The sequence below is a fragment of the Gopherus evgoodei genome, chromosome 3 (assembly GCF_007399415.2).
Source record: "Gopherus evgoodei ecotype Sinaloan lineage chromosome 3, rGopEvg1_v1.p, whole genome shotgun sequence".
Lineage (NCBI taxonomy): Eukaryota > Metazoa > Chordata > Testudines > Testudinidae > Gopherus > Gopherus evgoodei.
Window position 1 is genome coordinate 90,482,046 of NC_044324.1, and position 16,881 is coordinate 90,498,926.

General features: G+C 39.0%; 1 protein-coding gene across 1 annotated transcript in view; it reads right to left on the minus strand.

Moving 5' to 3' along the window:
- Positions 1 to 522: 522 nt before the first annotated feature.
- PREP (prolyl endopeptidase) overlaps positions 523 to 16,881 on the minus strand; it is a 158,250-nt gene continuing 141,891 nt past the window's right edge. The window contains exons 12-15 of the mRNA XM_030556022.1: positions 14,445 to 14,539; positions 11,757 to 11,888; positions 7,943 to 8,099; positions 523 to 1,275 (exon numbers count right to left, since the gene is read on the minus strand). Of these exons, the coding sequence (XP_030411882.1) occupies positions 981 to 1,275; positions 7,943 to 8,099; positions 11,757 to 11,888; positions 14,445 to 14,539 (679 nt within the window). The 3' untranslated portion in view covers positions 523 to 980. The remainder of the gene's footprint in view (positions 1,276 to 7,942; positions 8,100 to 11,756; positions 11,889 to 14,444; positions 14,540 to 16,881) is intronic.

The following is a 16,881-nucleotide window of genomic DNA, read 5'->3' on the forward strand; positions in this document are numbered from 1 at the left end:
CTGCAGGGTCTCATCTCTCATGAGGGAATGCCAGACAAGAGGACCTTCACCCTGAGTATGCATAAGTACTATACGCCAGTAGTAGTACCTGGATTCTGTTCAGACTCAGGAGGCTTAAAGACCACACAGTATCCAGTGAGGTGGGCCCCAAGCACAACAGCCTGGTGAGTGTCCAGTTTTGGGGGAGCTCTGTCAGGGCTCTGTGTGCAACACTGGTGATAGCTGGTCTGTTGTTCAGAAGTAGTTAAAGATGCAGGGAGCAATGAGACAACATTGTCAAGACTATGTGTGCAACTTGAAAAGAAAAGAGCAAAATTCTAGAGATGATCCAAGTTCTCCAGGTTGAGTTTCTATTATATGTGGAAATAAATTACCTGATACTACGCTGGTGAAGTATTGGACAGCTAAAACAAACTGATTAAATTAAGCAACAGAAGTATGGTGGACTGTAATACATTGTTATGAACAACCTGAAGCGTAAGCTTTTTAACAGCAATATTTGACTTCAAATGACCCAACGTATTTGTACTTCAGCATTTTAATTGAAAAGATTTTGTAATAACCATAACATTCTTAAATAACAGATATTATTCTCCAAGTGTTTGTACAGGAACAGTACTTACATTTAATTACAGGTGAATTGGTTATGTTTATAGGTGCAAAATACATTAAAATTGATTGATATGAAATAAGCTCAACTACCACCAACTCGGGAATCTAAATCTTCACAACAGCAGTGCCAGCAATTCAGCTACCTATTCAAAGGTGCTATTTAAAACATATACCTGAACCTAGTAGAAAAGAAACCCCAGTAAATATTAAAAAGAAGGAAGCTTAAAAGACCAGAACTCCACAGCAAATTGGATCAATAAAATATTAAACTGCAGTTCTTAAATGTAAGTACTACACCAACTGGTTGGTTGTTTTCAAATAGTGTAAAAGCCCTTGATTTCTAATTGAGACAGTAATATGTACGCTACCTATTCAATCCAATCAAGATTTAGGCATCGTGCTATAAAGGCAAACATATCAGACACTTCTTCTATAACTTTAGCTGTTGGTTTTCCTGCTCCATGCCCAGACTTGGTATCAACATGAATGAAAAGTGGGTTGGTTTGTTTACGGCTTCGGCCCACCACGTACTGCAGGGTAGCAATGAATTTCAGTGAGTGCAAAGGGACCACGCGATCATCATGGTCTGCCGTGAGAAGTAACGTGGAGGGATACTGGATTCCGTCCTCTTCTGGTATTTTGATATTATGAAGTGGAGAGTACCTGAAAAGAGGACACAAGGCTATTTAATATTCAAGCCATCAGAGTGGTGTCTGACAGCACTCAGAAAGTCAGTCCCCCATTTGTATGAAATCAATTTTATGTGATGTAGGTAGTGATTCTCTATCACTTGTGTGCTATTAAAGTAGAACAACGACCACTTATCTCTCTATTTGAATATTCTGGCTCTCAGCCCTGTAGAAGCCCTTAGTAATCTCCGTCCATTTTGGAAGTAAACATGCAAACATTTTAGACAGACATCAGACTCATCAGCAACTGCAATAGTACTCGTGAAACAGGGAAACGAAATAGGCTGGAGCATCCACACCACATCCATTCCAGGTGCTTTGCTGCTAGGAATCAGCCAAGTACTGTGCAGAAGCAACTGACCTGTCCATAGGGATGGCTCCTGGCCTTTATGGATCTGGGAATGGTTATCTCCAGGGAACATGAGGTTAAAAGGCTGGGCCCCTCCAATCTTTGGACCCCTTTTCAGCCTCCATTTGCCTTCAGGGGACACTGTGCAGGAAACGGAGGGGAATGTGATGGAGTTTTCCTGCCTCTTTAACCAACCCCTTCGTGGGTAATTCTCTGAGCAAGGGATGGCCTGGCTTCCAATAATTTGTTTCACTCCCAGTGGGCACCATATAGCCCTAAACACTAACATACCATAAACTCTCTCCAGACTCCTTTTATATTAGAAATTAACATCACAGCAATACTAAAACACAGGGGATTATAATATAAGAACATAAGAACAGCCATACTGGATCAGACCTATGGTCCATCTAGCTCAGTATCCTGTCTTCCAACAGTGGCTGGTGCCAGAGGCTTCAGAGGGAGTGAACACAACAGGGCACTTTATTGAGTGATCCCTGTCATCCAGTCACAGCTTCTAACAGTCAGATGTTTAGGGAGAGACACAGCATGGGGTTAACAGACGTTTTGGAGCATGAGCTTTCGTGGGTGAATACCCACTTCCTCAGATGCACGTCTTTATTTCTACCTTTCCTATCTTTCAACCAGCTATTGATCCATGAGAGGACGTTCCCTCTTAGCCCATGACAGCTTACTTTGCTTTAAGAGCCTTCGGTGAGAGACCTTGTCAAAGGCTTTCGTGGTATTCACCCACGAAAGCTCATGCTCCAAAACGTCTGTTAGTCTATAAGGTGCCACAGGATTCTTTGCTGCTTTTACAGATCCAGACTAACACGGCTACCCTCTGATACTTGACAGCATGGGGTTGTGTCCCTGACCATCTTGCCTAACAGCCACTGATGGACCTATTCTCCATGAACTTATCTAATTCTTTTATACTTTTGGCCTTCTCACAACATTCCATGGCAATGAGTTTCACAGGTTGACTGCACATTGTATGAAGTACGTCCTTATGTTTGTTTTAAACCTGCTGCCTACTAATTGGGTGAACTCTTGTGTGTCATGAGAAGGGGTAGACAACACTGCCTTATTTACTTTCTCCACACCATTCATGATTTTATAGACCTCTATCACATCTCCCCTTAGTCATCTCTTTTTCAAACTGAACAGTCCCAGTATTTTTAATTTCTCCTCATAGGAAAGCTGTTCCATATCCATAATAATTTTTGTTGCCGTTCCCTGTACTTTTTCCAATTCTAATAAAACTTTTTTGAGACGAGGCAACCAGAACGGCATTCAGTATTCAAGGTGTGAGCATACCAGGGATTTCTATAGTGGCATTATGATATTTTATGTCTTATCAACTATCCCTTTCCTAATGGTTCCTAACATTGTTAGGACTACCCCTGAACACTGAGCAGATTTTTTCAGAGAACTATTCACAATGACTTCAAGTTCTTTTTCTTATGTAGTAACAGCTAATTTAGACCCCATCATTTTATATGTATAGTTGGGGGAATGTTTTCCAATGTGTATTATTGTGCATTTATCAACATTGAATTTTATTTGTCATTTTGTTGCCTCTGGTGGGTGAGGTAATATCTTTTATTGGTCCAACGTCTGTTGGTGAGAGAGACAAGCTTACGAGCTCTGTGAAAGCTTGTCTCTCTCACCAACAGAAGTTGGTTCAATAAAAGATATTGCCTCACCCACCCCCTCTCTCTAATATCCTGGGACCAACACGGCTACAACTACACATTTTGTTACCTAGTGACTCAGTTTTGTGAGATCACAGTCTGCTTTGGACCTATCTGGCATAATTTTGTATTGTTTGCCAACTATGCCGTGTCATTGCTTACCCCTTTTTACAGATCATTTACAAATATGTCAAACAGCCCTGGTCCTAGTACAGATCCTGTGGGACCCTGTTGTTTACCTCTTTCCACTGTGAAAAATGACACTTTATTTCTACCTTTCCTATCTTTCAACCAGCTATTGATCCATGAGAGGACGTTCCCTCTTAGCCCATGACAGCTTACTTTGCTTTAAGAGCCTTCGGTGAGAGACCTTGTCAAAGGCTTTCTGAAAGTTCAAGGACATTGTCTACGTTTATTGAGCCCCCGCCCCCAAAGAATTCTAATAGATTAGTGAGGCATGATTTTCCTTTACAAAAGCCATGTTGACTTTTCCCCAATATATCAGGTTCATCTATGTGTCTGATCATTCTGTTCTTTACTATAGTTTCAACCAGTTTGCATGATACTGAAGTTAGGCTTACTGGCCTGTAATATGGACCTCCCCTTTGTAACACATACTTTGTTTAGAGAGAAGAAAACTTTTAGAAGAGTTAGCTTCCTTATTTCAAAATGGTATTTTTATTTTTTCCTGTTTTTACTGATAACAAATACAGAGGCCAACTGAGCTCATTTGGTATTTGTGCTTTAATTTTGTTTTAATTTCACATTAGTTAAACAAGCTTCAGATTACTCCTTCAGTAAGTAAGTAAAAGAGGCATACAAGTTATCTGAAATTTCCTTTATTTTTGTCTGGGTTTAGCAACGCCTAACACAGCTTACTAGAAGGAATTTTTTTTCATAGAGTCACAGAACTAGATTTTGTATTGAGAAGTTAAATATTGGACAATAAAGAGCATTATATTTGTTTTAAGGTATTTCTAGGATGCCCATGATGGTAGTTTCTAAGCACAATTACACAAAACTATCAAATATCTTGCTTTTTTTGGTAAGAGATTACCAGTTGTTTGACAGTTGATTAGCCAAAGGGAAGCACTCATTGCTCTGGATATAATATGATGGTACAGCAGATTAAGCTAGTTTGTCTTTCTTAAAAAATACTAACTTTTCAGATTAACATCAGATAAAAAGGTTTCTAAAACACCTGTTTTGATTTTGAGAGGCCTACAATGGACATATGTACAACAGACTACACAGGAACCTTCTTACTATGTGTATTTTGCCCCCCTTGCCCCCGAGCAACTTTAACATTCTCATTCTCCTTCTCTATACTTCAAATTTCATCATATCTGAATTCACAGTATATAAACAAGTTTTATTGCACACAAACATATCTACAGTAGATGCATTTTATGGGAAAAACCCTCTGACAAAATTCAAAATATGAACTTGGCAATTAACAAATTTTATCGTGCACTGTAATACTGTAAAAATGCCTTGCCATTAATATCACCATATGAAAATTTATACTGTCTTGATAAAATGGAAATCAAGGGGCAAATGATTTACATTAGGCCTAACAGATCATTAAGTGTTTTCACTTTGCATTACTTTTCTTTTGAACTCTATGATATTTTAAATAAATGCTTTAGCTCACACATGAGAGTTAGATTGTCTAAGTTACATCTAAAGGGGCTATTATTTCAGTATCTAGACATTACATCTAAAGGGACTATTATTTTAGTATCTAATACCTAGATTTAGTATTAAATCTTACATAGTAGTTTAACATTTGTGAGAAATCCTCATTCTTAGTCTTCACTGTTAAAGAAATGAAAATTCAGCATTAGGAGAGCAAGTATTACAGAAGTACTTTTAAAATTATGTTACATATTGTAACAGACTTGTTATTATCCATTATCAATTTGCAGCACATTAAAAAAAAACAAAAACAAAAATAAAACTGGTCTGTGAAAATACAGAATCTTTTCAGGCTTCTGAGCAAGAAGTTAAAACCTGAATTAGTTTCCTTTTGTGACCCACTCACAATCAATTTACACAAATAAACCCTATCTACATTCAAAATATAACTTAGAAAAGCAATCTGCTCTCCCATATAATTAAAAACACTCTTTGTTTAGCTGTTGGGCTGAGTGCCCTGTTCGGACAGCCTACCAGAAAAAGTAGTCATTACTTAAAAAAGCCAACCTTGCATGGTATGTAACCTTTGAAAATATGTCCCATTAGCTTCACAGAATTTTTCCAAAAAGCAGAAAGGTACAAATACACTTTTTTATAAAAGTGACTTAAAAGTTAATTTTGAACTTTCAGTGTCCAGTATATTTATCAACTTCCTGGACATCACTATCAGTTTCAGCAAGGGATTATATACAAGAAACTCACGGATCCCCACACTGACCTCCACAGCCACACTCACCTCCACAGATCTAGCAACCACCCTGGACACACCAAGAAAGCTGTTATCTACAGCCAGGCACTCAGATACCAGAATTTTCTCTGAAAAGAAAGTCTGGGCTACACATCTTAACACAGCCTTCACTAAACAAGGACACTCCACCAGAGAAGTAGATCCGTTCCCTGACATGACCACCCAAATACCCCAGGAGAACCTGCTTCAATACAGAATCCCGGCCCCTGCCCCACTGACTGCACACCCGTCACCTACCACTCTACACTAGAACCCACATGGGGAAACATCAAACAATTACAATCCACATTTGATGGGGACCAAATACCGAAAGAAATCTTTCACAAATCCCCTCTTCTGGTCTTCAAACACCCCCCTAACCTTGCCCAGCTCATCATCAGAATGAAGCTCCCCAAAGACCAGGACACACCCACTCAAAGCAGCACCGGACCCTGCCAGAACAACAGATGCAAAACCTACAGATTTATCTCCACTACTATGATGATCAACACCCCCCACAACACACCTTTCAAGATCCCTGGGTCCTACACATGTCTATTACAATATGTGGTGTTACCTCACCCAGTGCACTAAATGCACCAATAACAACTATGTGGGTAAAACCAGACAATCACTAAGCTCTGGAATGAACTCATACAGAAAAAATGATGAAAGACAAAAACATCCTATCACCCATGGGTGAACACTTTTCACAAAGCAATCATTCCATATCTGATCTCTCAGTCCTCGTCCTCAAAGGAAATAGGCAAAACACCCTCAAAAAGTCAAGCATGGGAACTTAGCGTATTCCCCTACATTAGAATAAAAAACCCACGGCTAGCGTGGGTCAGCCCACTTGGGCTCACAGTGCCTGGACTCCGGGGTTGAAAAACTACTGCGTAGACATTTGGACTTGGGCAGAAGCCCAAGCTCTAAGATCCTGTGAGGGTGGCGGGTCCCAGAGTTAGGGCTCCAAGCCCGAACATCTACACAGCAATTTTTAGCCCTGCAGCCTGAGCCCAAGTCAGCTGACTCAGGCCAGCCATGGCCATGACATAGGGTTTTTATCCCTGTGTGGACATATTCTTAGGGTAAGTCTACACTGCAATATAAGCCCAAGGTTAGTAGAACATTAGATAGCAGACCTGGGTTTGTTAACCTAAGGCTTGAGCATCTATACTCATTTGAAATACCAAGTTAGAAATTTTTGAACTGTGGCTCCCAACCAGGGACTGCAGTGTCTGCACTGCATTATGTGGGGCCAAGTCCAACCATCCATATCCCAGACTTCCTAGCACTCTCCCAAAATGTGGCTGGCTCTAGCGTTTTGTTCATGGTGCAGTGTGGGAAAACTTGATTGTCCACCAAACTTGATTGTCCAGAGGACATAGAAAGTCAGCCTGTGGGATTGTGGTCTACTTTGGTGGACTCCCAGAACACAAATCCAGTGGGACTACATCTACATTGGAAAGCAACAGGGTTTGAACCCTTGGTCCCAGTTTGACTTACACTCAGACTCTCCACCCTTATGGGGTCTGGGGATCCTAGGTTCAAGCCCTGGGTTAGTGCGATTTGTACACAGGCAGAGGGGGGGTGGTAGGTTTGAGTGCGAGTTCAAACCCTGTGGACATACCCTCAAATTCATAACTTTGCTGGACACTAAAAATCAAGGACTTAACAGACACAGTGGTTTTACGGCTCATTACCACAATTTGTAACACATCCTACTGCTTGCTAACCCTCTGTTGTCGTACAACTAAGTGTTAACTGCCTACTTCATTTTAAGTGATCTCTTATAGCATGTGTGAACTCCTTATGCTTAACAGTCTGTTCCACCTTGTATTTAGTTTGGATACTCTGGGTACTGTCCCCAGATCTGAAGGAGAACTCTGTGAAGCTCAAACGCTTCTCCCTTCCACCAATAGAAGTTGGCCAATAAAACGTATTATCTCACCTACTTTGTCTCTTTCATTTAATAAACTCATTTTGATCCATAGCATTACTCAGTTCACATGGGTGAGGGAGAAATTAATTTGTACAATACTTAGTTATTGTTGACTGCCAACTGCCATTTAAAATAGTCAGATTTCACTCAGTAATTACCAGTCAGCTACAGCACAATATAACATTCACACCAGTCAGTTCATTAAAAACACCAAAAGACACTTACTTGATGAGCCATTTAAATTGTTCTTTATAATCAGAGCAGCCATAATCAGTTGTCCAGGCGTGACCAATGGTGTATTTGTGGAACTTAAGCATGTCCATTACTCCAACTTGAGCAATCACACAACCAAACAGGTCAGGGCGTTGATTAGCACAAGCAGCTTAAAAACAGCAAGACAATTCTATTAACACTGAAGTCTAAAGGAGAATTCAAGGGCAGTAATAAAAGGTACGGTCAACATAAATTTAACTCAATGTTAAATTTTGTAGTGTCAGCTTTTGTAAAACTTAAGGATGGGAATTTTACACATTTGGGAAAAATCCAGTTAAAACAATTGTTTTAAAAAATAAATACCCCCATGCAGTGCTTGAAACACAACCACTGACTAAAAATGCCTGACAATAGCCACTGAAGGGAAGACTTCCACTGGCTTCAACGGGTTTTGGTTTAGGTGCAAAGAATGTCAAGGGAAACTGCCTTAAAAACACATGTGTAAGTGAATTCACTAATTCTCATTGTTCAAACTGAGGCAAATGAACAGTGTAAACAAAGAATGGGGTTTTAAAAACTGTCTAAGGGAGTTAGGTGCCCACACACCACTGAAATAGAGTTGGTCACCTGTAAAGTTGCTCTTTTGTAAATTCCAGCCCAAGAGTGTAATTACTGACAAACAAACTGGATTCAAACAAGAAATTCACTTGAAACAATCAACAGTGTAATCAGTAACATAAGTAAAGATCTTGGTTTGATGAATTACAGCTTGGCACTCTCCAGTGTTCTGATATCACTATCAGGAAAAAGAAACTGAAAGCACACATCTGTGTTTATTGCTCTCCATGGGTGAAACGGCACCATAAAGCTCCTTTATTGCAACATGAACACAGAAGTTCCTTCATTTTTCAGCTATATGCAAGCCAAAGAACTCTGATAAATAATCATTTCTGACTTACACCTGGTCTATACTTGAACTTTAGGCTGATATAGCTATAGCGCTCAGATGTGTGAAAAATCCACATCCCTGAGTGTTGTAGCTATGCCGACCTAACCCCTCATGGAGATGCACCTAGGCCGATGGACAAATGCTTCTGTTGACCTAGCTACTATCACTTGGGGAGGTGGCATTCCCACAGCAGTAGGAAAAAAAACCTTCCCTTGCCTTAGGCTGCACTTGCCTACAGCAGGGGTAGGCAACCTATGGTACACGAGCTGATTTTCAGTGGCACTCACACTGCCCAGGTCCTGGCCACCAGTCCGGGGGGCTCTGCATTTTAATGTAATTTTAAATGAAGCTTCTTAAACATTTAAAAAACCTTATTTACTTTACATACAATAGTTTAATTATATATTATAGATTTACAGAAAGAGACCTTCTAAAAAGGTTAAAGTGTATTACTGGCACACAAAACCTTAAATTTGAGTGACTAAATGAAGACTCGGCACACCACTTCTGAAAGGCTGCCGACCCCTGAACAACAGGGTTATGCTGGCACTGTAGCTATGATGCAATTGTCCCCAGAGTGCAAAGATGGCCTCAGTTGTAATCACAGAGGGAGGAGCTCATTTTTTATAGAATGTTTGCATTTTGTTTCCTTATGCTTCCAATCTGCCTGTTACTATAGGGCATTTTTAAAGAATAACGGCTGCCCCACTTTAAGGAATGCACATGACTAATCACTACAGCTAAAGCACACTGGTTTCTGACACTACAGCTTTCTCGACAGGCTTTTCCCTTTCCGCAAAACCTTAAGAGTGTTTCGCTAACAAATTCCTGAATTGCAAGTACAGATGCCAAAGACCACAAAATCCCGTAACTGTTTATTAAAGCTAGTACAAGAGGTCAAACAGTACAGTACAGGGATCCTCCTTGTCTGAAGAGGTCTTTTTAGTCCACAGCTGTGCTGCCAATTAAGCCTTTGCCTCACACTATGATTCCATCGTGCAGGACAAGGAAATCTTGTTTTGCAGTTGAATGAGCCAGAAGCTAAGGCTTCAGCCTATTCAGAGTCACCTCTTAGTAATTAGACTAAAAGAGAACACACTATTCTGGAGGGACGCCAACAATTTTTTCTTCAGTGAAAGCAAACTGAGGAAATATGGCATTGGGCCCTTGCATCTGAGCTATTAGTAGCACACGATAGCTGTTGTACAAGGACATGAATAGCTATTTTGAAATCCTTTGGGTAACAAGAGAAAAAATTCAGTTCTCCTTTGAAGAAAGAGCACAGGTAAGAATTTTAAAGTAAAGGAGCAACAAAAACATAGCAGTTTGATTCTGCTGAAGGAGAGGAAAAACCCTTCTTGTTCCTTATGCATCAAAGAAATCAAACTGGAGAACTCTGATTATAGGCCTTTAAAGCTCTATTTTGGTAGAATATAGTTTAAATGCTCATTAAGGTTCAGTCAGGCATGAAACAAAGTAATATTTTCATAAGCAGTTAAACCACCAAATTCAAATAAAAACCAGAAAAGGTGGATGGCCAGTTACATGTTAAACTGAGCTCTCAATTAGGAGCTCAATGCACCTGTAAAATGGACTTTTTTGTGCTTGAACTGCAGAGAGATCAATGCCCAACAGCTCTTTGCCATGAATATCCCTTTCTATTTATGCTCTCATTTGCAATACTTTCTTTTTGCTAGAAGATATTGTGTAAGTTGAACGTAAAAGTCTAATTTTACTGTTGCTGAAACCTAAACATTAATTCTGTTAAAAAAAAAAATCTTTAAATCATTGTGTGTTTTTATTTCAGTAGCCTTAGGCTGTCAAACTGCAACATGCTACTTCCAAAGTTATCCTCTCTCTCCCCTGCCCCAACTATTCCTTTGTCATTGTATTCCCATTTAAGGTGAGGGTAAAAAGTCCTTTCCCTTTGTTTCCTCTGATACCGAGGATGAGTGCAGAGTAGGGATTTATTTAGGGACAAATTGGCTATGTGAGAATTTTTTCTTTGAGATGGACTTTCTATATTTAAGATCAAATTGTTCTGAGTAAAGATGAGTTAGAGAATTATACACTAATAAGGTGTACTTATAAACGGTGTGTTAGATTTAGAATCAAAATTTGCCCACTATTTATACTTAATTTTTCTTTTATGTATTTTTGTCAGAGACATTTGTTTTTTGTCATCTTTTCAACTCATTACAAGGAATATAGGGTCAAATGTTGCAGTTATTCATCTGTGCACAAAGTAATTAAATGCAGCCATGATATGTGTGTGTGTACAACAGACCACAGAAAGGCAGAGGAAACTTTGCAGTAATTGTCTCCATGGGCTTGCAGAATGTGGGTTTAGGTGCATGGCTAACTATGAGGATTTGGGGTAAACTATGCAGATCCAGTGGTGAACTGACCCATCTGTGGCTACTACCACGGAGAACTGCTAGTGAATCTGAATGAAGTTTCCCAAATTTATTTTTAATTAAAAAGGTCATTAACAACTAGACTTAAAAAAAAGAAGAAAAAATAAAAAAAGAATATTTGTTTGTGAACATCTCCCCTGGTTTCTCCACTAGCTTAGTTTGTGTTGCACATTCTGTGCAGGGCAGGTTCCAACACACATGAAGAACATGCATTTGACTATGGGCAGCAATTGAACACGTGGCTTTTAACAGTGGGCATTTTCCAAAGGATACAGAATGCCAACGTCCCATGGCACCAGAGACTGAAGTGGAATTGAATTACTTTATCTGTATTAACACAGTGACATGCCACCAATTTTTACACCCAAGGGCTCTTATAAGTTTTTCCCTGTGCTTAGCTTATGAAAAACCATTCGCGTGCTAGCATCCACATAACAGTAAATACATAAATAGTTCTTACCCACTAAGAGACCCCCATTTGAACCTCCATTAGTAGTCAGCTTCTTTGGAGATGTATATCCCTCTTTGATAAGATATTCCGCTGCACACTGGAAGTCATCAAAGCAATTTTGTTTGTTCGCTAAGATACCACCTACCACACAAGGAAAACAAAACAGTTAGTTCTATAAAATGCATTTGACAGCACCTATTCAGAAAGAGGTGTATGCGGAAATGCTTAGGATGAATTCCAGCTTCATGAATATTTTAATAACTGATGCAGCTGAGAAAGACCAAGGAAAACGAAAAACTCTTCCAACACAAAAATTAAAAGATGGTTCTGCCAATGACTCTAATACTCTCAAAAATCTTGAATAATACATATCTATGCTGAGGATCAAACAGGTAATGCTCCTGACTACTGAGATTCCAGCTAAAAGCTTTGCATTGCCAATTTTACACAAAATGACCACACACAGTTCCACTTGAGGTATGTCTTAATGGAACTTAACAGAATTAAGCTCACTTATGATCTTTTAAGAAGATAAAACTTCAAACTTACTGCTGTAAAAAATAAGCTATCACTAATGTTTGCTGGACATCAGATACATAACTGGTAATTTACTAGGTTTCATTATTATTATTTGTTTTCAAATCTGATGGCATACAGCTATGATAGAAATGTGACTTCAGAGTCAGATTTTAATTTAGCATTTCATTACAGCTCAAATTTTGAAAAGCTACTGTCCTCTTATTAATCTACTATAGTGAAGCTACTGTAGTCTTTTTAGACAAAATTTTAAGAAGGCTCATAATAAGGGGAAATAAATGTACAATTTTTTAAAAATTGGGGAACATAGAATTTTGTATGCAAGATATATTCTAATTCTAATATCAAAACCCATATGGGAGGCAGTCTTGCTCTGCAACCTTTTTATATAAAATAAATAATTGCCAAACTATGATATTCACAGAAGGATTCACAACTGACCAAAACTCCAATTTACATTTTCCCATTTAAGAAGCTCATCTGATATGAGGCTATAAATGGCTCCTGATCAAAGGCTGCATAAAGCTTTGCAAATGCATACCACCCCTACCTGACCTGGACGGTCCTGTCTTGGATAATTAAATACTAATTAGGAATTGTAATTAGGTGGGAATTGAGAGTTAAGTGCTGGTACCCTTATACCAAAGGCTATGTTCAATCTTGTAAAGGGATTCTCATGGGCAGACTTTACAGCTGTACAGATCCCTCTGCAGAACTGTGTAACTTCTTAAAATGAAAAACTTCTTAAAAATGCAGAAAACACAATTCATTCAACACAAAGACCACACAAGAGGTGTTCTGGGAACATTGGATACTTTTATATTAATTAACTCCCAAAACTGCAACAGTGGAGGAGAAATAGAAGTTTAAGAGACATCCTGTGCTTTACTCAGAATACTGAATAATTCTGGTCTGGTCTAAGGTCAGGACCCTATTCATGAAGTTAAAGCTACTCAAATAGACATCTGTACTAGCTGTCTCTGAAATTAACAAAGAACAGATACAGACCTAATTATGCAATTGAGATAACAGACTTGAGCTGAAATTAAATTAAATAGGAAATAGAGGGACTAAAGAAGTATTTTCATAGCAAGATAAAACCTCATTAAAAACCAATGGCCAAATTCAAATTACTGAAGGATACTTTGTCTTTAGCAATGACATTATGCATGCCTGAGCATATGCTATTTCTTTTTATGAAACCATTACATCTTTAAGTCAATTACATGGAAATGTCCCGGACAGGTGTTACAGCAGAAAGAGATGAAAGAGCAATACTGATCAAAATCACCTTACCATAGGTTAACAACAGAAATAGTATGCAAATATTGGTACAGTTGGATACATTTGGAAAGGAGATTCGAGATAAAAAGTAGTATTCACAAATATTTGCATTGAATCCAGAAAGTTGATCTTGTTTTGTAAAAATGCTAATAATTTCCTCAGAAAACTTACACAGTGTGTTGTAAAATAAATTTTTACACTATGTTGTAAAATATTTTTAACTGGGATGCAACAAGCAAAACAATCTAACTGCAAAGATCAAATAGTATAAGGGAGCTACAGGTGCAATAAATAAGTTTGACGACAATTCTGACTTTCATAACTATCTGGGTACATAAAAAGAGTGAGAGAAGAAAGGCAGACAATTTTTGGGTATGTCCACTATGCATAGTTAATCTGGGCTCTTATCAGAGTTTTAGCCTCAAGCTTGCTCCCATCCATACAGAAAAGCCTGTGACCTAGGTTTGGAAGTGCTTTAAGCCCATGCTAGCTTATCCAGACGGCAATGTGGGTTAGAACATGGGCTCTCCAAGCTGCTCACTTTGTAGTGAGGACAGGCTCATCACTCAAGTGCCCTCCCACATTCTCCCTTGAAGGGCAGACAAGTTCTCTCACAACTTGACACAATCGACTGGAAAAGAATCCTAGAGCATCCTTGCACAAAGAACCAAGGGATATGACCCCAGGCACACGTGGACAGGTGCACAGACTTTGAGGACATAGTAACACAAGAATGGCTTTGCTATAGGGACACTCACACCCAGATGAGGCTAAACCGAGGAGCCAATAAGATGGGTTAACTGTGCAATGTAGACACAGCCTTTGCCAGTATCACTGCTAAAACCACTATTTGTTCTTGTACTTAGAACGCTTTACCTTTGTGCCAGGTCTCTCCATATTCACCACCTCCTCTGATGTTAGCCACAGCTAGAACACCGCCCAGATGTCTCACAAAAATAAGTCTTGATACACTGAAGGAGAAAAACAGAAAGGTAGATTACTTTGGATTTCCTGCCCCCCAATGTCTACCTCTTCTCCCTCCTCACCCCAATCCTGTGTGTATGTTAGATGCAGGAGAGAGTCTGGCATAATGTATGTGACAACATAAAGGGTTAAATCCTCCCTCTGTTCCAAGCCCGAGTTGCCAAACTTGTCTCAGTAGTGTTCCATGGGGATACTACTATAAGTCTATCTAAAGAAAGCAAAGCTACTCCAATCTTCGTCCTATAGCCCTCCTCAAGGGCAGTGGCCAGCAGATCTATGTAACCATAGATCCACTGGTGATGCCTCTGTTCCTTGACAGTCTCCCAACATTTCCTCCACTGTGTCTAGAGCCATCTGCAACTTCAGAGAAGCAACTTATTTGTTAACAAATGAACAAGAGCTAAAAGTTAAGGCCACCATTTGGCCTGGCTTTGTTTAGGAATTGTAGAAGTCGTTGAATAGGCATTAAATTTGTATTTAATATCATTTGCCTCTGACATTTACAAGGCTATATTTGCAAAAGAGATCATGTTCTTACATCAAATATTTGTACCAGTAGTTATACATTTGAGTTCTTGACAAAACAAAACTGTTTTGTTTACTTACATAGTTCAGTATAAAAGAACTTTCAAATCTAAATTTCAGCAGCTGACCTCACTGGTAATTTTCTGATGTTGGATAAAAGCTAATGTAATACAAAAATATCTCAATATTAAATTACTAAGATATTAGTGTCATTAATATCTTTTAAAAAGAGATTTAATTAAAAGTCACTTAAATCATATTTGACAATCAAAAAGGAAGCAGGAAGGGAAGCACGCCTCCCTTCAATTGAGGCAAAAGCTTAATGTAGCCAGAGCTCTTGGTGGCAAACCAAGATCACCAAGGACAATAGTAAAACATGGGAATTAACCCCAACCAGATTTCCCCCACAGGCAACTCCATACCTATATGAATCAGTCTTATTAACTCACATAAGAAAAAATTGGGTCTTTATGTCTTTAAGCCCTGATGTCACTTATGAGACTCATTCAGATATATTTCTGAAAAGTCATTTCCCATGCACTTGCTGTCAAATGCTTCCTAAAGAAGCACAATTATTCTTGTGAACTCGCCTACCAAGTTGTTTTGTTAATCACAGAAAAGACTATAATGTTACAGTGTGTCCATAAGTCTGTAGTTACAAAAAGAGTAATATTTTCATAGCTCTAAAAACAATTAACACCTGCTGGTGACTTCTCTTGCATAGTACGTACAGGGGTAAACTTTTCAGAGGAAAAAAAAAAAACTTGTAGAAGGGGAATTGAGAAGAGGCTCCTGCAGTTTCATCATCCACCCAAAGGATAAATCCTCCAGAATACGCTTATTATCTACAGCCATCAGCTCACCTAGGGCAATGAGAATTCTCTCTGGTTTCAAAACAAATTTCAAGGCTTAGGTCTCTGTGATGTCCTGGTTAGAGACTAGATTTATATTCCAGACATATACTGTGTAAAGGGTCACAGTGCACTGTTTTGCCAAACTGCAGAGTGACTAATTTCTAGAAGTTGAGATAGTTAATGTCGAATAGCCTGACACTAGACTGCTCCAAGAGATTGTGGTTTTGCAATCAATTTTTGGTGGATTATAGTCACAGAAAGAAGAACTCCCAGATTTTATTGTACTTCTTTTCATTCCTTGTATCCCAAACAAAATCAAAAGGGATGTCTTTATGTCCAAACCTACCTGATTGGTCACTTTGCATGCAAAAGCAACCTATCACAGGATATAGCTGATTGAGCATGGCATCACTAACTCAATATACATTATTCAGAGCTATTTAAAAACTAAAACCAAAAAATGTCTAGGAAGGAGTATGGCAGAAAGAGATCTAGGGGTCATAGTGGACCACAAGCTATATATGAGTCAACAGTGTGGTGCTGTTGCAAAAAAAGCAAACGTGATTCTGGGATGCATTAACAGGTGTGTTGTAAACAAGACACGAGAAGTCATTCTTCCGCTCTACTCTGCGCTGGTTAGGCCTCAACTGGAGTATTGTGTCCAGTTCTGGGCACCGCATTTCAAGAAAGATGTGGAGAAATTGGAGAGGGTCCAGAGAAGAGCAACAAGAATGATTAAAGGTCTTGAGAACATGACCTATGAAGGAAGGCTGAAAGAATTGGGTTTATTTAGTTTGGAAAAGAGAAGACATGATAGCAGTTTTCAGGTATCTAAAAGGGTGTCATCAGGAGGAGGGAGAAAACTTGTTCACCTTAGCCTCTAATGATAGAACAAGAAGCAATGGGCTTAAACTGCAGCAAGGGAGATTTAGGCTGGACATTAGGAAAAA